Raw genomic sequence first — 23,563 nt, 5'->3', positions numbered from 1 at the left:
CCATCTCCCACTCCTTACCACAAGGTACCTTGAGAACCAGAACTCTTTCCAACAGGATCCTTTCAGATGCAGATGACACAATGCAATTCAAACAATTCAAACATGCTAAAGCCTTAAGGGAATGTATTTGTTTATGTAAAAAACCAGTTGGCTTCAGGCATGTCTGGATCCAGGCACTTAAGCACAGTCAGGCTTGTCAGGACCCAATCACTATTTCTGAGCTCTTCTCTCCTGTGTTAACCTCACTTGGGGCTTTTCCATGGAGGCCTCGAGCCCTTGCTGCTGCCATCCTCTTGACACCTGACATTCCCAGCAAAAAGAGAGTAATATTATCTGCTTGATTTGGTAGTTGAAGGAGTGGTTATTATATGCAAAGCACTTACAAGAGTCCTGGCAGGAGGCAAGCAGTCAGTAAGGACTCCTATTTTCCATTCATTCAACATTAAGCACAGGACCTGGCATATAGTAAAATACTCAGCAAACATCTGAGAAATGAGAGGAGGGGAGAAACAGATGGTTTGTTGTTAGGGATTAATTTTTTAGCAAGTTTAGTAATGTGTGGTTGTTTGGGAGAGAGGTAGGTCTCCTGGCTTGGTCTTTTACTGCCTGATAGGGTGGACACTGTCCCCCTTGTGATTGACTTTATGGTGTCTCATTAGAAGATATTCGGTACAGACCTGTCTGGAGAGGCCCAGAGGGACAGTATTGACCACGCTGAATGATAAAGTAGGGGTGCTTGATGTGCTAACACCGTGCCAGCATCCTAGGACGAAGGGGTCCAGTGAGGACCCTTTCTAAGGTGCGAGCCGAGGCCGTTTTGGGGCCCGCATCTGGAGAGCACTCCTCCTCTGAGACACAATTACCAATATATCAATTCAATACCAACACAGAATCACCTGCTTCCCTCAAATTCACGCTCAACTTCAGCCTCTCCATTCAAAGAGAACGTGGAGCCGTGCAAAAGGGGAATTGAAACTTACTGAGAAGGCTGTTTCCTGAAGAACCCTCTGGGCCATGTGGATAAACCAGAAAATTATCAGCTCCTGTAAGAGAGCCAGCAACTGTGCTGTGTTCCCACACAGCATACTCTAAAATTGTTATGAACATATTAAGTAAGGTTCATTATTTAAAAACTATTATTAAGTCCTATAAGGACTAATAGGCTTATTGGCCAGCTTAGAATTCTATGGCAGGAGATGGCAAGCTGTGGCTCTGCTTGCTTTTTTTTTTTTTTTTTAACATTTTTTTAATTAATTAATTTATTTTTATTTATTTATTTTTTGTCTTTTTGCCATTTCTTGGGCCGCTCCCACGGCATATGGAGGTTCCCAGGCTAGGGGTCCAATCGGAGCCATAGCCACCAGCCTACGCCAGAGCCACAGCAACTCAAGATCTGAGCCGCGTCTGCGACCTACATCACAGCTCACGGCAACACCGGCTCGTTAACCCACTGAGCAAGGCCAGGGATCGAACCCGCAACCTCATGGTTCCTAGTCGGATTCGTTAACCACTGCGCCACCACAGGAACTCCTTTTTTTTTAACATTTTATTTTGAAATAATTGTAGCTTCACTCTTTACCAAGCCTCCCCCAAAGTTAACATTTTGCATAACTAGAGGACAATATTGAAGCCAGAAAATTGGCATTGGCATAATCCCCAGAGTTGCTTCGGTTTCACCAGCTATACATGCAAGTATATCTGTGTGTGCACATGTGTGTGTCTGCAATTCTTTAGCATGTGAAGCTTTGTGCTAAAATCACCACAGATAAGACATAGAAGTGTTCCACCAACACCAGGCTCTCTCACGCCACCTTTTTATTTTTATTTATCTTTTTAGGGCCACACCTGTCCTCATGGATACTAGTTGGGTTCATTGCCACTGAGCCACAAGAGGAACTCCCATGCTACCTTTTTAGAGCTGTTTTCTCATTCTTATGCTGTTCTCTTTCTCACTCTCTCTCTTTTTTTTTCTTCTTACATTTGCATGCATGGCATATGAAAGTTCCCAGGCTAGGGGTCGAATCAGAGACTCAGTTGCTGGTCTATACCACAGCCACAGCAGTGCCAGATCCAAGCCACATCTGTGACCTACACCATGGCTTGGGGCAATGCCTGATCCTTAATCCACCGAGCAAGGCCACACATCAAACCTGCACCCTCACAGATACTATATTGGGTTCTTAACCCGCTGAGCCACCATAGGAATCGCTATTTTCTATCTCTTTTTAACAATGAGTCATTTAAAGAATATTATATAGATCTGCCACCTGTTTTCATTTAGCCTCTGAGCTAAGGAAGTTTTTTTTCACATTTTTAAGTGGTTAAATCAGAGAAAAGATTTTTTTTGACACATGCAAATTATATGGAATTCAAATGTCAATGTCCAGAAATCAAGTTTTACTAAAAGACACAGTCACTCCCACTCACACATAGTCTCGGCTGCTCACTCTGTAATGCAGAGTTCAGGGAGCAGGACCTGCAAGGCTCAACTATTTACTATCTAGCCTTTTATAGAAAACGTTTGCTGACTCCTGCTCAAGGGCATTCTCAGGCTGCCACCTGCATATTGATGGGTCAAAGGTGTGTATCAGGCTGAGGGAATTAAGACCCATCATTTGGAGGTGCCAGTGCAGCCTCTCCTCCCGTTCCCATCCTCACATAGCTCTTGAGCTCTTACTATGTGCCAGGCAGCATCTCAAAGCTCCCGAGCATCATTGGGTGTAAATGTCAGACCGCCAACTCAGGTGTGCAAGGAATGTAACTTCATTTTCTATAACTCAGTTTCTATTTGGAGCCATCTTTCTCCCATGCGCCGAAAATCATTTCAGGCATTTTGAGCTGTACCTCATTTCCCCAGTGCCTTCAATTCCTGGGGATGGGACATTTTGTCCTTCATGCTCAATGTTTCATGCTGGACTCTGCTGGGATGTCCAGTGCCCCGTCCAGTCCTCATGCAGGTTGGCTGCTTCTTGGATGCCATCAGAAAGGCACTGTTGGAGCTGGTGCCTCTTGCCATGTCTGTGCCTTTGTTGGCACCGAGGCTCATTCTGCTCCTATACATCCCACAGGTTCTCACACTTGGGTGTGCGTCAGGATTACCTGGCGGGCACATTACATTACACTATTACAATGCTGAGCTTCAACAACCGTTTCAGCTTACCTGGTTCTGATCCAGCATATCTGAGGTGGGGCTCCAGAATTTGCATTTCTCACAAGTTTCCAGATGATGCTGATGCTGATACTGGTGGTGCTGGACCCCACCTTGAGAACCACTGGTCTAAACCATGCAGAGGCTCAGGGAACTCAGAGGATCTGCTGCAGGTCTATGTTGCTGAACACAGCCTGGATCCTGTCACCTCTGTTTCTCCTGGATAAAGAGGACCCAGGTCACTCACCTCTGCTTCAGATCCCACTACCCCAAAAGTTCCCCGTTTCTAATCTAAATTGCTGGAGTGTGGCCTGGGTTTGTTGGTTTGCTTTATTTATTTATTTATTTTTGCCTGTGCTGGCGGCATGCAGAATTCCTGATCCAGGGGTTGAACCTGCACCATAGCAGTAACCAGAGCCACAGCAGTGACAGTATCAGATCCTTAATCTGCTGAGCTACCAAGGAACTCCTGGGGCTTTAAAAAGCTCGGTAGATGATTTTTTTTTTTCTTTTTTTGTCTTTTTGCCTTTTCTTGAGCTGCTCCTATGGCATATGGAGGTTCCCAGGCTAGGAGTCTAATTGGAGCTGTAGCCACCAGCCTATGCTAGAGCCATAGCAACACAGGATCTGAGCCTCATCTGCAACCTACACCACAGCTCACGGCAATGCCGGATCCTTAACCCACAGAGCAAGGGCAGGGATCGAACCCGCAACCTCCTGGTTCCTAGTCGGATTCGTTAACCACTGAGCTACAACGGGAACTCTGCTTGGCAGATGATTTTAATGTGCAGCCAAGATTGAAATTTCAATCACTGGGCAGGGGGGGACAGTGGTTCTCCAAGCCCAGTCCAGACCTGCGGCATCAGCCTTACCTGGAGACTTTTTAGAGATGCAGATTCTCAGGCCCAACCCCAGACATCCCCAAGTAGATTCTCTAGAGGTAGGGCCAAGCAATCCGTGCTTGAACAAACCCTCCTGGTGATTCTGGTCAGTCAAGGGGATCAGACTGGCTGGGGAAGGGAGGAGGGCTCAGGGACTCTGCTCTCTGCTTAGCTCTTGGCCCTTCTGCTCTAGTTTTTCTGTTTCCCTAGACTAGGGAATGTTTTCTAGTAAAAGGAAAAGGGAAGACAGAATCTTCTATCATTGCACTGCATCTAAGATGTATCATCTCATATCTCAAGGATACCATTCTGACTCCACACACTCCATGGTAGGAAAAACAGGATGTAGACTTTTATTAAACCTCCTTCTTGCTGTGTCATCTCTCCTCAGAACAAAGATCAAACTGCCTGGATGTAGGAAAGGGCTTAAGGGCTTTGAGGCAAAAGAATATACTTCCAAAAAGCCTTGGCCTAATATTTCACAAGTATTCAAGGAGACTAAGGTTTGAGAGTTTAAATAATCTTCCTAGATCCTAAATCCCAAAGGGGCCCTTTTGACTTTAGAGTTTGAAGGGTTAAAAAATCCTCCTTCTCTCCAGTCTCGCACTCACAGTTGTTCCTTTCTGTTCTCAGGACTGTGGGCTGTGGTCAACAACGCAGGGATCCTTGGCTTCCCAATCGATGGGGAGCTCATTCCTATGACCCAATACAAACGATGCATGGCCGTGAACTTCTTCGGGGCCGTGGAAGTCACCAAGGCATTTTTGCCTCTTCTTAGGAAATCCAAGGGCAGGCTGGTGAACATCAGCAGCATGGCAGGTGAGTTGGCTTTTCCCCACGAGGCTGTGGCCACTAGTCATGCAAGATGGGGCTTGCTGTGTACTTTGTGGGCTGAACAAGAAAGCAAAACACTTTGCTGCAGGGCTGGGTCAAGATTAGTCAAAGCTGGTTTTACTGTTGATCTTAATACAATTAAACCTTTCTCTCCTTTCATGTTCTAACTCTTACCTACCTTCTAACTCATCTATTCATTACTGGGGATTTAGGGTTCTCACACATCTTCACAATGGGATTGCTAATGAACAAGCTTCCTAAATTCAGACCGGAAACCCTGCATAGCTAATGTCAGCATAACAGGTAACCTGTTTCCCACCCTCTCTGGGTGTGCATATTCTGTTGTTCCCCATAAAATGAACAGGCAAATGTCTTCACTCTGTTGGCACTGTCAGAGCCCCTTGTCTCAGCTGGCCGCTTCTAGTATTTTCCATAAGATTATTCCCATTGTTTTGCAGTCTTGAGGCAGTTGGGTCAGGGTGTGACCTGCGTTGACTCATCTCTCTCCATATCAAAGGACAGATAGTCAGCCAATTCTAGTATTTTCCATAAGATTATTCCCATTGTTTTGCAGTCTTAAGGCAGTTGGGTCAGGGTTTGACTTGCGTTGACTCATCTCTCTCCATGTCAAGGACAGATAGTCAACAGCTCCAGTCTGGGGTTTAACAATCTCCCTTTTGTAAAAATGCCCTGGTAAAAGATGTCATGTTCTTTCTTCTAGAAGACATTTCCAAACGGGGAGTCCCCATAGCCTTACTCAGCTTTGAGTGATATCCATGGGGTTGTCTTTGGGCCACTGCATGGGTCAGAGGGAGGCCAAGGGTGTGGGATCCAGGATCCTGACTTCTCATGGAGGAATACCACTTTTCACTGCTGGATGAGATGGTTCTGAGTAAGTTTGTTTTTTTTTTTTTTTTAAATAAAGGGTCCAAGTATTTATTTATTAATTTTTTTTCTTTTTCTTTTTTGGCTGCCATGCAGCATATGGAGTCCTTGGACCAGGGGTCAGATCAGAGCTGCAGCAGTACTGAATCCTTAACCTAATGTGCCAGGCTTGGGATAACCCACCTGCGTCCCAGTGCTCCCAAGATGCTGCCCATCCCGTTGTATCACAGTTGCAACTCCTTTTTTTTTTTTTCTTTTGTTCTTTTTGTCATTTCTTGGGCTGCTCCCATGGCATATGGAGGTTCCCAGGCTAGGGGTCGAATTGGAGCTGTAGCCGCTGGCCTACACCAGAACCACAGCAACGCGGGATCCGAGCTGCGACTGCAACCTACACCACAGCTTACGGCAACACCGGATCGTTAACCCACTGAGGATGCAAGGCCAGGGATTGAACCCGCAACCTCCTGGTTCCTAGTTGGATTCATTACCCACTGAGCCACAACGGGAACTCCTTATTTTTATTTTATTTTATTTTTTTAGAGGAGGTTCTTTGTATTTTCTATACAATCATCGTTGTTGCTCATATTTTCTTTACTGACCCTAACTTAGCAATTTCCTTGAATTTAACTGCTATGTGAATGTGTCACTAGCGTTACTGGTTGGCCTGAGGAAGGAAGGGAGGAAGGAAGGAAAAGAGGAAGGGAGGAGAAAGGAGGCGGGGAGAGACGTCTAAGATGGTTAAAAGCAATAAGTATTGTGTTTTAACTTTTATGAGAACTCTCAAATATTTCCAATGGTTTTTTTTATGATGGTTTTTATTTTTTCCATTATAGCTGGTTTACAGTATTCTGTCAATTTTCTACTGTACAGCAAGGTGATCCAGTTACACATACATGCATACATTCTTTTTTCTCACATTATCCTGCTCCATCAGAAGTGACTAGACATAGTTCCCAGTGCTATACAGCAGGAGCTCATTGCTTACCCATGTTTTGCTACCTTGCTGAATGAAGCAAACAAATCCTGAGAAAACACATTTGCAATATTTCACTCTTATCTTTCTTCTGAATTTAGCCTTTACATTTTTGACCTCTGGGGAAACCTCACCTTTCTCAGTTCCCTGGTTCAATCTGGTACTTCTGGAAAAGTCCCACATGCTCCCTTGCCTCATTCACTCAACAAATATTTACTGAAATGACTGATCAATGTCTTCTCCTTGATGCAGTGACAAGGAAGTTTTTTTTCTTCTTCTCTTTGTTCTCCACTTTGAGCAGCTCATTCATTCATTAATTTTACTTTATTTATCACTAACATGCACATTATCTGCTATAGGCCCAGAATCTGCCATGAAGTAGAAGCTCAATTAATATATGAAAAATAGAAGTGTGCAAATGAATGAATAGTGGATAGATGAAAGGGTGAGTGATGACTTTACACTACAGAGGACACCTGTTCATCCATCTTCAACTTGACCTCTAAAACTTTTTCTAAGCTAAGACTTTTTACTGACGTGTCACTCATTTCCATTGGAGGAAATCTTCAAGTATTAAAATAAATCACCCATCTCACTCCTATTCTCACCACTGGACATGCAAAATTCTTTACACTCTGCCTGTTTACATTCCATTATCTTATCCTCACCAAGTCAACATGTCTGAAGACAAACTTGCTATCAGCAATTCAAAGCTTGGTCTCCTGACTTCTCTTCTTCTCTTGGTCTTTTAGGTTTCAGAGGTTTGAATTCCTTCTGGGATTGGTTTCTCCCTGTGCCTTTCACTCCTTTTTTCCCAATCAGTCACCACGAAATATGGAGTCTTCCTCATCCCACCCAGCTTTAAATCTTTGTGTTCCAAGGAGACTCAACTCTAGAAATAGGTTCATCTGCAAGACTCACCTACCACCCATGGTATTTTATAAAGTTGTTAAGCCAATAGCATGAAATCAGAACATATGAGAAGCATATAGACCAGACAGGACAGGTGTTTGTAAGAAAACAGGAACCAGAGATTTTAAATCATGCTTCCAGTTCCCCACACTGATGAGAAGCAAAGGAATTCAGCAGAATCCCTAGTACTTTGCTGATGAGTGTTTTGCAAAACAAATGGAAAAAGATTTTGAGCAAGGGGATAAGAAACTAGACTGTAACACAAGAATCAGAAAAGTCATGGCATGCATAAAAGGTAAGATATAAGCAACCACCCATCCACAGAAATTAACATCCAATGTGATAGCAACTTGATGATGTGTCCCTTGGCAAAGTCAACATGATAGTTATTTTGGTAAATGTACTTGTTTGGGGGTTCATCCCAGTCTTTTTCTCATTTGGAAGATGCAGGTATGAAGAGAGATAGAGAGGTAGCCAGTTACTAGTAAGTGTTCTCCAAAAGAAGCTCATGGTTGCCTCAACCCATCAAGTTGTCTTGAGCCTGGCACCTCTGCCACTCACTGCATAACAAGAATTTCAGTGATGTAGATTTATCATGGAAGTTTGCATCAGCCAGGAGGAGCTGAGCTAGAATTGGTAACTCTGTTCCAATTATCCAATGCTGCACAGCAAGTAACTCCAAAGAAAGTATCTCAAGATGCGTGAGTTGGTAACTGGTCTGGTAAAATAGCTGTCTCTCAAATATGTGGATATCATGATCCTTGGAACCTGGAATATGTGGCCCTGGTAAAGGGGACTTCACAGATGTGATCAAGTTAAGGATCTGAAAAGCAGAGATTAACCTGGATTACCAAGGTGGGACTGATGCAGTTGTAAGAATCCTTGTAAGAAGGAGGCAGGAGGATCAGAGTCAAAGAGAGGGTGGAAGATGGAGGAAGGGGCCATGAGCCAAGAAATGCAGGTGACTTCTAGAAGCTAGAAAAGTCAGGGGAGCTTGGAGACTCCAAAAGCAATGCAGGCTGGCTGACACCTTGATTTTAGCCCAGTGAGACTTCCGGTCTTTAGAACTGAAAAGATAATTAGGTTGTATTGTTTAAGCCACTAAGTTTGCAGTAATTTATCATAGCAGCAACAGGAAAGTAATACACCTGGGTTGGCCTAGATATTAAGTCAAATACCACTGGGCTCATCCCAGGGTCTTCAAAAGGTGGACAGATGGTTCATCAATCCTTCCTCTACTTTTCCTCCTCATCAATTCCCAGTGCAATGATACATGCACGTTCTATAATCCCTGATTTGGCTCTTTCTAAATGTCAACCGTTAATTATCTCTGATAACAACTGGTCACATGCACCTAATTTCCTCTTCCAAACACTTGTCTTGTCTCCAATAAACATTAATAATTATTAGGAAGCATCCATTAGACTTCAGGGATTTGTTGGAGGCTACCAGGAACATGATCCCAATGACCGGCACAGTAAGTTTTAGCATCTCTGTTTTGTAGTTGTGAAAGCCAAGGTTCAGAACAGCTATATGACCGCCTTTCAGCTAAAACTAGGATTGAACTTTCGCCCCATGTTCTGCTGCACCAACTCACTGCCTCTCCCCCTGATTCACCTGGATCGTGTGTTACCATGTCAATCCCAGGCCAAGAGCTGCAGGAGCTCTTCTCAAAGTATCCCCTCCATCATTTTCCTCTTCCTACTAACCTCGCTGCTGCCTGCTCACTCTGGCCTCACCCCCTTTCCTGGGTGGAAAAAGGGTCAACATAACCACTCTTGTGGATGGGAAGTTTCAGAACTCTGGCCAGGCAGAAATATTGCTTCTTTACATAATTTTCTAGGAGATGCACGTAAGTGTCCACCACATTATGAATATACCCTTCCTTCTTGCTTTCATCCCTAAAGAAAAGGTACAAGAAATAGAGCAAGAGAGACACCATGTAGCTTTCTAGTAAAATCAGGCTTCAAAAAGGAGAGAAAGCCAGGAAGCAGCATGTGGATACACTGCCTAGGCTTTGATGCTGTCTTTATCACTGATAGTGGGGGGCCCTTTGAGGTGACAAAGTCCTGAGCCTCTGAGTTGCAGAGGTTTATCTTCAATGAGAGTTGCATCCTCATTTTATCATGGGGGTGATAATAACTTTTTCTTGTAGTAATTATTTGATAGGGCCATCGTGAGATGAGATGAAGTGACACGGGTTTGAGGCTGCTTACACTTGGCGTGTCGTAGAGTTAGTGACCCAAAAGCCAGCCACCATGAAACCTGGGGAGAGGCTGGCTCTCTGTACACCTGTGGCTTTTAATCCCGCCAAATGCTGGCATCACCACCCATGACTGTGACACTCCATTCTGCTTCATCCTGTTGGCCCCCTCTCACACACTCACTCCTGGGCAGATAAGCCCAACAGGTCCCTACTTCCAGATTTGACCACAGCTTCTCTGGGAGGATTCCCCCACCCCCGGAAATCACATTTATTATCCCTCCTACAGAAAGAGAAGAGCTCTTTAACCTAAATCCTGGAAGGCGGTTTGATAAATATTTAACCAAGGCTTAAAGGAAAACGGGAGATGACTCTTTGATTGACTGTACAAAGGGCAGGTGAAAAATCTCTGTGTTTGAGAGGTCTAAAAGTCTTTTCTGGCCAGTTTTCCTTAAGAAATTTCAGAGTAAATACCTGTGTTATGTTGTGAGCTGTGCTTGGATGAGAATGGTTGAAAGTAACCCTTAAAACAACTCAGGCTTCAGGGATTTTGAGCTGTTTGTGCTTTGAATCCTGCTCTTGTTTTACTAGCTGGGTGATCTGAGGCAGGTCTCCCCACTTACCTACGTGTCCATTTTATCATCTGTCGTGATAGAGCGACACCGCACCTGAGTCTAAGGCAACATTTCCCAACCTCAACATTATTGATATTTGGGGGGGGAGATTAATTCTTTCTGTGGGGACTATCTGATGCATTGTAGGATGCCCAGCAACATCTGTGTTCTTGACCCATTAGATGCAAGTAGCACCCAGCCCACAGGGCTGACACACCTTTGGATATTTACTGGGGGTGGGGGTGGGGTGCAAAATTGCCCCAGTTGAGAATTTCTGGTCTCAACTGTAAATCTAAATGCATTGTGGGTCTGTGTGCTTAGCGTAGTTACGGGTACGTAGAAAGCACCCTGGTTAAAAGGGACCTCTCTACTGAGAGATAGTAATAGTTGCTCATGACATCAAGCTGTTTAAAATGCAGTAAAATTACATCAGAGTAAGTCACCTCAGAGAGCCTTATACGTCTACAAAGTATAGGCATCCAGCAGAGTTCACAGTTCCAACCTTGAGCCTGGTCTTACTTAGCCCAGAGAAGTTGACAATAGGATCATTCCTGGACTCTTTCTGGCCAAGTTGGCTGCCTTCAGAGAAGTGTCTGGCAAATCATTCAGCTGCTCAGTGATGAGAGAGGAAGCCAACGCTCACATTCATTTCCTCACACTAGCCAGGGCTAGCATAGGGCCGAGGGATTGGGGAGAGCAAAGTTGAGTGAACTTCTTCGTGTTGAGTTGTATTGGATGCTCACACACCTGCAGTGTTCAGTTCTGACATCTGCAGGATGCAGCTACTAATTCCTTTTGCGATCAAGCACACCCTAGCTCAGGATTATCTAGCTGGTATGCCGTGGAGTCAGGGTTGGTAACGGGGTCTCTTTCGCTCCAAATTCTGTGCTCCTCTCACTCTTCTGGACTACCAAACATGAACATACCAGGCAAACATTGGGAAACACCCCTCCCCCCCAACCCCAGACTCTAGTATGTTTCAGCAATGATGAGGAAGTGTTAGCAATTTAGGGCCATCTCCTACACCAGGGCGTCTCAAACATGAATGTGGATAGGGATCACCTGGGGATCTTGTTAAAATGCACAATTTGACAGAGGTGGTCTGAGGGGGAACGAAAATTCTTTATTTCTATAACTAGTTTCTAAGTGAATGCTACTGGTTCCTGGACAAGCTTTGCAAACTTCAGATGCATGAGAATCACCAGGAGGGCTACTTAACAAACAACTGCAGGAAATCACAACTATAGTGAGATATTTCACACCCACTAGGATGGCTATACTCAAAAAATCAGGAAACAACACTTGATGGCCAGAATGAGGAGAAACTGGAACCCTCCTGGACTGCTAGTGGGAATGTAAAAATGGTGCAATCTTTGTGGAAAACACTTGGAGGTTCCTCAATAAAGTAAACATAGAGTTACAATATGGCTCAGCAGTTCTGCTCCTAAGAGCATACTCAAAAGAAAAGAAAGCAGGTGTTCAAGCAAAAACTTGTACCTGGGTAGTCGAAGCATCATTATTTACAATAGCTAGAGAAGGGAACAACCCAAATGTCCATCCACAGATGAATTGATAACAAAATGTGGTCTTTTTATTCAATGGACTGTATTATTAAATCCATAAAAGGGAATGAAGCATGGATACACTGAAGGGTGGACCTTGAGAAGATTGTGGTGACAGAAGCCAGACACAAAAGGCCACTTCTTGGATGAGCCTGATTATGTGAAATGTCCAAAACAGGCCAACCTATAGTCACAGAAGGCACTGCAGATGGTCAGGGGCTGGGGTGTGCGGGAAGGAGCATGAGACAAGATGCTCAACAGCTGTGGTGTGTCCTTTTGGGACCTTGAAAATACTACGGAACTAGATAGTGGTGCTGGATGCACAACACTCTAAACATACCAAAAGGCAATGAATTGTACACCTTAAAAGGGTTACATGCTGAATTTTAAGTCTTACGCATTTTACCACCATAAGAAAAAAATCAGCCCACCCTCAGAATTTCTGATTTAACAAGTCTGGAGTGGGACCTGAGGGCTTGCACTTCTAAGAGATTCCCAGCTGCTGTTCTTCTAAGAGAACCCACAGGCTCGTTCTCTATCACATTTTCAACACCAAGGTCTCAGACATTGATCTGAATACTGAGTAGTTTGTAGAATCCCCAGAGACTGTCACATTTCAAGGGAACATTGGATGCTATTAGTCTCAAATTTCCCCTCTATGCCTAAAGGAGAATAGCAAACCTGCCTCTCCTGGGGACAGGTGGTTGGTCTGTGTTCCTGAGCTTGGGAAGGAATGGACTTTGTAACTTGAGTTGACTCCAGTGGACCTTGGAGGGGGCAAAAATCAGCTGGGAGCCCTCAATTCTTTCTGCTCAGACAAGGTCATACGAATGAATTCTGGCCTGGGAAGATAGTAGAGAAAGAAAATGCTTCTGGGGGCGTGGGACCCTGGTTCCCCTACAAAGCATCCTGCACCTACTTCCACAGTGAGGAGAGGAGTGTTCCCCATATCAGTTAGCAGTGTTCAGATACCAGCCAGGTGGCCTACATTTCAACTCAGTTCTGATGCTCTCTACCTGGAGAGAGCATCAGATCCCACAGGTTAAGGGCTCAGTCCTCTAAGAGTGTCCCCTGCCTCCCCGACTTTGGATGCCAGTCACAAGCCCAGGTTATCACCTGTGCTTCTGACCGACAGGCTATAGATCAGCGGTACCAACAACAACGTCCTTGGGTTCGATTCATTTGCTAGAGCATCTCAGAGAACTCAGGAAACCCGTTTACTTATGGGATTGCTGCTTTGTTACAAAGGGTAGTGAAGGATAGAAAATCAACATCCAAATGAAGAGACACACAGGGCAAGGCACAGACAAAAGGTGCGATACTTCCCCGCGTTCAGAACCTACTACTCCCCTGAATCCCCTTCTCTTCACCAACCTCCCTCTCCCTCCTTTTGGGCTTTTAAGGAGGCTTCATTACAGAGGCATGATTGGCTCGATCATGATCCAGTGGTGACCCATCTCAATCTCCAGCCCTTCTCCACTGCTCCCCAATCCCTGAAGGAGGGGGTGAGAGTAGGAGTGAAAGTTTCAATTCTTGAATCACGAGGTGGGATCCTTGGCAACCAGCCCCACCCTTAGGTGAGGGCCTAGTCCCCTCATTAACATAACAAGAGGCCTCTTAAACCTTTGCACTCGCTTAAGAAATTCCTAGGGTTTTAGAAGCTCTTTGCTAGAAACAGACCACATTATTTATTACAAGTCAAAATATCACACCCTACCTATACAGCTGCAGGCTGAAAAGCCCCGCATTTCTGCTGCTTACTGTGTGAATAGAGCCTTCACTCAGAAAGCCCTTTCTTTCTTTGTGTGTGTGTGTGTGTGTGTGTGTGTGTGTGTGTGTGTTTGCCTTTTCTAGGGCCGCTTCCCACAGCATATGGAGGTTCCCAAGTTAGGGGTCTAATTGGAGCTGTAGCTTCTGGCCTATGCCAGAGCCACAGCAACGCAGCATCCGAGCTGCATCTGCAACCTACACCACAGCTCACGGCAATGCCGGATCCTTAATCCACTGATCGAGGCCAGGGATGGAACCCGCAATCTCATGGTTCCTAGTCGGATTTATTAACCATGATGGGAACTCCAGAAAGCCCTTTCTCTTCAGTAATTCCTGCGTGGCCCTAAGAAGTTAGCTTTAGGTCCAGAAAAAGAGGATGTGCAGGTAGTTAGTTGTTAGGGCCACAAGGGGTGTTTGAGGGCCTGTGTTACCTTGGAGAAGATGAGGAACATGGACCCTTGGGGAATGTTACTATCTTATTGCTTATGCCACACCGGAAGGAGTCAGGCAAAAACCAGGGCTGAGCCCCCTTGGGGCAAGAGAGAGGGTCTTCACAGATCTGTAAGCTCGAGAATTGTAACTTCAAACCTCCCTTTGCCTCAATTTGGGCAACACTATACCATAAGGTCAAAGGGAAGACAAGGCCACGAGAGCGATAACAAATGTCAATGCTGAGTTTATTTTTATTGCGATAACAAATGTCAATGCTGAGTTTATTCTTGGCAGGGAGCAGATTCACTGGGTAGTTCCCTGAGGCAGAAAGCAGGGTGGGAGGCTGGTACCTTCTAGAAGGGGTCGGATGCTGCATTCACTGCGGCTCCACTGAGTAGGGATAGAGTATGACGCATGAGACGAGTCCATAGTGCTGTGGGCGGTTGGTTAAAACAAGTGCCATTGTTGACTGTGTGTTCTGTTAAGTGTCTTAATACAGGTCCCCCCAGATTCTGAGCCCTTGACCAGCACTGGCTACGGAGAATCCACTGGAGGGAAACCCAGCATTCAATTTTGGTATCTCCTAAGCAAGTGGTGCTCTACGGGCAAGGCCTTGCTTTTACGTTAGCCATGGCTGGCTGTGATAGGGGTACATGGGGGATGGGGTGAAGAAGAAGTTTATTGTCACTTTAAACTTGGTTGCAGCCTTGGTAGAAAATATATCCAAAGCTCTAGCTTGCTTTGGGGGCTTGTCTCATGTTTTAACATTTCAGACTAGCCAGGCCTTGATTTTTTGACCTCCCATGTCAAAGAGAAAAACTGAAATATTTAGCTTTATTTGACCAAAATATTAGGAGATCTTACAATCTGGGTACATCCAAAGACCTCCATGGGAGCTGGGCATTCCTCCCAACGTAAACATATCTTAAAGAGAGGATGCATTTTGAAACGTTTTATTTGGAAATAATGATAGATTCACAGGAGGCTGCAAGGAAATGGACAGGAAGTCTTGCTTGCCTTTCACCCCATTCCCCCTAATGATAACCTTTTGCATGCCTACAGTATGATATAAAACCATGCAACTGACAATGGCACAATGCTCTGAGCTTACTCAGATTTCACTAGGTATATCTATGCCCATTTATGAGTGTGTTTATAGTTCTATGCCACTTTATCCTATGTATAGCTTCTAGGAACTACTAACACAGTCAGAATACAGAACTGTCCCAGCACCACAAGGATCCCCTGAGACACCCTTCTTAAGGTCACATCCACACCTTCACCCATCCCCAACTTCTGGCAGCCACAAGTCTGTTCTCCATCGCTATAATTTTGCTTCAGGACTGTTACATAAGTGGGATCACACAGTATGTAACATTTTTGAGACTGGCTTTCACTCAATGTAATTTGAAGGGAGAAACAAACAACAACCAAAAAGCCACCTTCTTCCAGCAAATATTAGGAAGCCTCTTGTAACTTTAGTCTCTTGAAACACAACACATCTTATCTCCCCACCCCCCGCCCCATACCTTTGAGCCTTAGATCAAGGATAAAACAGCCCTGCCATGTCACTATCCCGCTGAGATCACATGAACCTTCTGCAGCCAAAGTAGAGATGGCAGTTTTTCCAAATCCCAAGCTGTGTTAGCATTTACATGTCTAGGGGTCAGAAATAAAGCAATTCAGAGAAATTCTCTGGAAGTGTTTAAACAACATTATCTGCCCATTTGGATCACCTGGGGAGCTTTTAAAAATCCCAGACTTGACATAGGAAGGTTTAATAGGGAGGTTCGTTTGTGCCAAGCACTGTTCTAATATATTTACTTAACTTTCGCAACAACGCTGTGATGCATGTGTTATCATTATTCTTAATTTACAGATTGAAAGAAAGAGGCACATGATTTTTCTAATTTTTTTTTCTTTTTTAGGACCAAACTGCAGCATATGCAAGTTCCCAGGCTAAGCGTTGAATGGAAGCTGCGGCCGCCTGCCTACACCACAGCAATGCAGGATCCAAGCCATGTCTGCAACCAACACCAAAGCTTGTGGCAAAGCTGGATCCTTAACCCACTGAGGCCAGAGATCGAACCCGCATCCTCACGGCTACTAGTCACTTTCTTAACCTGCTGAACCACAATGGGAACTCATTTTCCAAATTTCAACCGATACTATTTTTTATTTTAATTTTTGTATTTTTAGGAGTACACCTGTGGCATATGGAGGTTCCCAGGCTAGGGGCTGAATTGGAGCTATAGCTGCCAGCCTATGCCACAACCACAGCAATGCCGGATCTGAGCTGCGTCTGTGACCTACACCACAGCTCATGTCAACGCCAGATCCTTAACCCCCTAAGCAAGGTCAGGGATTGAACCTGCATCCTCATGGATGCTAGTCAGATTCATTTCCGCTATGCCACCACGGGAACTCCACTGATTTTCTAATTGACGGCAGAGCTGGGACTTGAACTAAGGCAATGTTGGCTCCAGAAATCCGCCTCTTAAGTGCCACCCTATCCTAACCTGCCTTCCAGCTGGCCAAGCTCACCTCGTCTCTAAACACTGTGGCAAAGTGAGAACAGTCTAACCCCACAAAGTGGGGTGCAACTTGCAACAAGTTGTTTTAACTTCTCTGGCCTTTCTCACTAGGAAAAGGAAGGAATTGGATCTTGAGCTAGGATTTTGTGAAACTAAAAATAACATAAATAAGAATCAGCTGCCCTCTGTGGCAACACAGGAACCAGAGTTTAATGTTTGATGACAGAGGCAGTAATCAAATTTCCACAATAAGCCTCAGGAATCTTCCTTTTAAGTGACAGGGCCAAACCTCTAACTTAAACAAAGAAGGGAAAAGGAATTTATTAACTCGTCAACTGGCTTCAAGATGGAATCATTAGAATTCTTCCCCACGTCCACCACCCCACACCAGCTTCCCTCCTCAACAACCCCCCCAACTTTCTGAAAGCCCTTTTCTCACTCTTCTGCTTTCCTTTGCTCACCTTCTCCTGGGCGGTGGGAAAAAAGGCCCCGGGGAGCTCCAGTGTTCCACCATTATCACACTTAAGTAGCCAGGAAGAAACAGTAAAACCATCTCCCTTTCACGATTAGGACTCCGCTCAATTTAGGTCACATGGCCAGCCCCAACCCAATCGCCACGGCCAGGGGATGGGCTATTATGATTGGTCAGTCTGTATCCCTTCATGAGGACAGAACGACTCACTGACGGCCTCCCTACAGAGAGAGGAAAGGATGAGAATTTCTCAGAAGGAAATTATGTGACCCAGAACAAAGCTTTAATAATCATGTAAGAGGTGTTTTCGTTGTGGCTCAGCAGTAAGGAATCCGACTAGAACCCCTGATGACGTGGGTTCAATCCCTAGCCTCGCTCAGTAGATTAAGGATCCACTATTGCCGTGAGCTGCAGTGTAGGTCACAGATGCGGCTTGGATCCTGTGCTGCTGTGGTGTAGGTCAGTAGCTGTAGTTCTGATTCAACCCCTAGCCTGGGAAGTTCCATGTGCTGCCGGAGCAGCTCTAAAAAGCAATAAATAAAGAAAGAAATAATCATGTAAGAATAATGATGATAATTGACATTAGCTATTCTAAGTATCTCTACTTCAATGCCTGTGCTTCCCAGTTTTGTGAGATATAACTGGCATATAGCATTGTATTAATTTAATGGGTACAGCATAATCTGATATGTGTATATACTGCAAAATGATTACCACAATATGGTTATTTAACATCTATCACCTCACATATTACATTTTTTTTTTTTTTTTTTTTTTTGCTTGTGATAGGAACTTTTAAGATTTACTCTTAGGAGTTCCCCTTGTGGCTCAGCAGGTTAAGAACCCGACTAGTATCCATGAGGGTGCATGTTTGATCCATGGTCTCACTCAATGGGTTAAGGATCCCGTGTTTCCCCAAGCTGCAGGATTGGTCACAGACTTGGCTCGGATCCTGCATTGCTGGGGCTGTGGCAGAGAGTGGCTGCTGCAGCTACAAATGGACCCCTAGCCTGGAAACATTTGTAGCAGGTGCAGTCCTAAAAAGACATAAAGAAAAAAGAAAAAAAAATTTACTCTCAACATCTTTCAAACATACAACAGAGTATCATTAACTCTAGTCGCTATACTGTGTATTACATGCCCAGGATTTATTTGTGTTATAACTGGAAATTTTTACCTTCTGACAACCTCCAACCATTTCCCTAACCACTACCCCTCACCTCTGGTAACCATCAATCTGCTCTCTGTATCCATGAATTAGGGTTTTTTGTTTTATTTTGCTTTGTTTTCTAATACTCCACATATAAGGGAGATCCCACATTATTGAGTTTGTCTGATTTATTTCACTTAGCATAAAGCCCTCAAGGTCCATCCAGGTGGTCACAATTGGCAGGATTTCCTTCTTTTTTATGGCTGAATAACATTATTTATATATATCACCTTTTCTTTACCCTTTTATCCTCTAATGGACACTTGGGTTGTTTCTGTGTCTTGGCTATTGTAAATAATGCTGCAATGAATATGACAGTGCAGATGCTATGCTTTTTTTTTTTTGTCTTTTCTAGGGCTGCTCCCGTGGCATGTGGAAGTTCCCAGGCTAGGGGTCTAATCAGAGCTGTAGCTGCCAAGCCTACACCAGAGCCACAGCAACTCAGGATCTGAGCGGAGTCTGCAACCTACACCATAGCTCACAGCAACGCCGGATCATCAACCCACTGAGCAAGGTCAGGGATCGAACCCGCAACCTTATGGTTCCTAGTTGGATTCGTTAACCACTGAGCCACGACGGGAAATTTTTCTTTTTCTTTTTTTTTTGATACTATGCTTTTAAAAAAAATTATTAAAGTATAATTGAAATACTATGCTTTTCTGATTGAAATTTTTACTGAGATCATTGTAGATTTACCTAAAGTTGTAAGGAAGTCCAAGAGAGATCTGGTACCTTTTTCTCAGTTCCTCTTATGGAAAGATTTTGCTGTATAGTATAGAGTTAAATAACCTACGTACCGATAATGATTTAGTTAACCAGCTTTATTCAGGTTTCCCCAGTTTTACTTGTACTTCTGTGTGTACTTGGCTCCCTACATTTTGTCATCCCATTTTCTTTTTAATTGCATTATATGGCTTTCCGATGGAGGCTATATAGTCCAATTCAAGGCACAGTTTCATTAAGTGGCTCCAAATGGCCAATCTCTCTGCTAAAACTGTTCTTTAAGAAACCAGGCCACAGTCATTACAGTTGTGCTTTGCCTGTGTGCAGAAATGACCTTAGCGTTTTCTGAGGGTCCAGGAGGAGGTAGCTGAAAGGCTATTTAGAAAAAAGGATTTGTCCTCCCCACTACATACTGCAAGGTGATGACTTAAGTATCCCTCATTACATGATCCTAAATGAATGTTAGATGTGGGCATGAGCCAGATTTTGGGGTCTCAAAGGGTCATGCTACCAACTTTCACTGTTGGATAGAGGTAGGACTCAGGCAAGAGAGCTCGGGGCTAGGAGGACGTTCTCCCATGAATGGAACATGCTAGAATAATAAGCAGCTAGAAGATATTTGGGCAGGGAGAAAGATTCTTATGCAAAATCATGAAGTCAGGAGACTAAAGACAAGCTCATATGCAAAACTAGACCCATGTTTGGTTTGGTAAAAATCAGTGAAGGCTAGAAGAGCTAGTGGAACTGGGATGCATGGAAAGGTAAGAGCAGGGAACACTGGAGGTTATCCACCCATCCCTAGATAGCTGAGCAAATGCCCTGGGGGTTTTAGGCAGGGCAGAATATCCATGCAGTCCTCTCTGGCATTTGCTGAAATATCTATGGTCTCTTGAAGCCAACTGGTAGATTTTCCTTTTTTTTTTTTTTAATTAAAAAAATAAGATTATATTGACATACAGTCAAGGCTCGTATTTAAAGTACACAATTTAGAAACATGGATGCAACTAGAGGTTATCATACTAAGTGAAGTAAGTCAGAAAGAAAAAGACAAATGGCATATAATATCACTTATATGTGGAATCTAAAATATGTCACAAATGAACCTCTCTACAGAACAGGAAACAGACTCCCAGATACAGAAAACAGACTTGTGTTTGCCAAGTGTGGGGAGGGAGTGGGATGGACTGGGAGTTTGGGGTTAGTTGATGTAAACTATTACATTTTGAATGGAAAAGCAATGAGGTCCTGCTGTACAGCACAGGGAACTATATCCAGTTTCCTGGGATGGAGCATGATGGAAGATAATATTAGAAAGGGAATGTACATATATATTACTGAGTCACTTTGTGGGTCACCAGTAATATATACGTATATACTAAAGTGACCCAGTTATTTATATATATATATATATATATACACACACACATATACATTCCCTTCCTAATATTAATTTACATAATGTTATATATATTATATATATATTACTGGGTCACTTACTGTTATATAGCAGAAACTGGTACAACCTTGTAAATAAACTATAATAATAAAAAATAAAGGATACGATTTGGTAAATGTATTTTGGTGTATGTATGTACCTAGGAAAGCATCACCACAATCAAAACAGTGAACATGGCCTTCATCCTCAAAGCTTCCCTGTATCCTTTTTCTAATCCCTCCCCAATCCCCACAGTAGGTAACCACGGGCCCATTTCTATCACTATAGATTGGTTTTCATTTTCCAGAAATGTAAAGAAAATGGAATCATGCAGTACACACCATTTTTTGGTCTCTTTCTTTCATTGTAATTATTTTGAGACTCATCCATACTCACTTATGGATATAGCCATGTGTATATTGCTTATCTATTTCAGGCCTATTATTGACTGAGTTGTATTGCATTGTGTGGCTGTAACAGTTTGTTTATCCATTCAGCCAAGGGATGCCTCTTTGACCAGGGAAATTTTTGCCGATCCTAGGACCCCTAATGTCACGGGCCCAGTCATCCTGGCTTCTTTATGAGGTCAGGGGATGCTCTGAATCCCCACTGTGTTTACTCCTTCACAGTCTTGTGTCTTCCAGCGAAAGGACACCAGGAACACTCTTGTATTCATTTCCTAGGGCTGCTGTAACAGAGGAGAGGGGCTTAAAGCAGCAGGAATGTATTCTGTCATAGTTCTGAAGGCCAGAGGTTCTGAAATCAAGGGGCTGGCAGGGCCACTTCCCTATGAAGGCTGAGAGGGAGAAGGCCCCCTGGACTCTGCCAGCTTCTGGTGGCTCCAGGCGTTCCTTGGCTTGTGGCTGCATCATACAACCTCTGCCTCTTTACATGGTCTGCTCCTTCGTTTCTCTGCTTTCCTGTCTCTAGCAAGGACACTCATCATTGGATCCAGGAGCCATCCTACTCCAAGATGGTCTCATCGAGAGATGTGTACCTTAATTACATCTCAGAGACCCTTCTTCCTTCGTCTTTTCTGGCTTTCTTTGCTTCTGCCTTCCACAGCTCATCCCTCACAGCTGGTCCCTGAGAGACCTAGTGGAAGCTGGGTCTCGCCCAGCTCTAAAAGGAATGTGACTCGGGTGGGATAAAGAGCATCTGCCCCCAGCCCTACCTGGCTCTCCTAGAAGTCCTTTTTCACATCCCCTTTTCAAAACCCTAAATGTATTATTTTACAGTTCTGTAGGGCAGAATCTCACCTGGCTAAAACTAGTTTTGGCAGGGCTGCAATCCTTCCATAGGCACTAGGAGCAAATCTATTTCCTTGCTTTTTCTAGGTTTTAGAGGCTGCCCGCATTCTTTGCTCACGGTCCCATCTGTCTGCCTTTAACGCCAGCAACATTGGGCCAACTATCTCATTCCAATGCTCTTCTCTCCCCCCCCCTTTCACTTATAAGAACCTTCTGATTACACTGGGCCCACCTGGATAACCCAAGCTAAATTCCTTATCATAAGGTCAGCGGATCAGCAAACTTAATTCCATCTGCAACCTCAATCCCCCCTTTTCCATATAACCTAACACATTCACAGGTTCCAGAAATTAGGATGTAGACATTTTGGAAGGGTCATTATTCTGCCCATCATACCTCTCTTTCCTATTTTTCATCTCATCTGTGTCCCAGTGATATCTTCAGATCTAGCTTCTAGGTAAAATATCTTCTCAGCTGTTTTTTAAACTACCGTCTAATTTATCTGCTGTTTTTTTTTTTTTTTTTCCAAGTATCCTTGATTTACAGTATTGTGTTAGTTTCAGGTACACAGCAAATCATTCGGATATAAATATATATATTTCAGATTATTTTCTACCATAGGTTATTACAAGGTATTGAATGTAGTTCCCTGTTCATTGCTTATTTATTTTATGTATAGTAGTTGGCATCTCTTATTACCATACTTCTAATTTACTCTCCCCCCTTTACTTTTCCCTTTGGTAACCATAAGTTTGTTTTCTATGTTTGTGAGTCTGTTTCTGTTTTATATGTGGATTCACATATAAATGATATCATATAATATTTGTCTTTCTCTGACTTACTTCACCTAATATGATAATTGCTAGGTCCATTCATGTTGCTACAAATGGCAGCATTTTGTCTTTTTTATAGCTGAGTAGTATTCCATTGCATATATGTACTACATCTTCTGTATTCATTCATCTGTTGGTGGACATTTCATTTGCTTCTATGTCTTGGCTGTTGTAAATAGTGCTGCTATGAACATTGCATTTTATGTATATTTTCGGATTAGAGTTTTCATCTTTTCCCAATATATATATCCAGGAGTGGGATTCCTGGAACATATAGTAGCTCTACCTTTAGGGGTTTTTTTGGATGCACCCCTGGCATGTGGACGTTCCTGGGCCAGGGATCAAACCCACATGACAGCAGTGACCTGAGTTGCTGCAGTAAAAATGCCAGGTCCTTAACCCACTGTGCCACAGGGGAACTCCTATTTTTAGTTGCCTTTTTTTTTTCTTTCTTTTTTTTTTTTTTAGGGCCACACCTGCTGCATATGGAGGTTCCCAGGCTAGGGGTTGAACATGAGCTGTAGCCACCAGCCTACGCCACAGCCACAGACAGCAATGCAGGATCGAGCCTCGTCTGCAACCTACACCACAGCTCATGGCAACGCCAGACCCTTAACCCCCTGAGCGAGGCCAGAGATCAAACCCGTTACCTCATGGTTACTAGTCAGATTTGTTTCTGCTGCCCCACAATGGGAACTCATATTTTTAGTTTTTGAGGGAAGCTCCATACTGTTTTCCATAATGGCTGGACCAATTTACATTCCCACCAAGAGTGTAATGGGGTTCCCTTTTCTCTACACTTTCTGCAGCATTCATTATTTATAGACTTTTTGATGACAGACATTCTGCCTGCTCATACCCTCTTACAGAGATGCCCACCATTCCCCATGGT

The 23,563-nt window shown here is 43.8% G+C and overlaps 1 protein-coding gene across 3 annotated transcripts in view; it reads left to right on the top strand.

Annotated features, from left to right (window-relative positions):
- Positions 1-23,563, top strand: part of HSD17B2 (hydroxysteroid 17-beta dehydrogenase 2) — a 64,373-nt gene that overhangs the window by 35,099 nt on the left and 5,711 nt on the right. For 2 of the 3 annotated variants that reach the window (XR_014804808.1, NM_001167649.1), the window contains 1 exon segment: positions 4,663-4,848. Coding sequence is in view for 1 of the 3 variants with exons in the window: in NM_001167649.1 (NP_001161121.1) it covers positions 4,663-4,848 (186 nt within the window). In the remaining 2 variants the exon portion in view is untranslated. 3 annotated transcript variants of the gene reach the window in all.

The sequence above is a fragment of the Sus scrofa genome, chromosome 6 (genome assembly GCF_054392235.1).
Source record: "Sus scrofa isolate SSC_HxYL_T2T_F1_AM1 chromosome 6, Sscrofa_HxYL_maternal_Yorkshire_Landrace_v2.0, whole genome shotgun sequence".
Lineage (NCBI taxonomy): Eukaryota > Metazoa > Chordata > Mammalia > Artiodactyla > Suidae > Sus > Sus scrofa.
The sequence above is the reverse complement of the archived record's forward strand: the minus strand, read 5'-3'. Positions and strand labels throughout refer to the sequence as shown.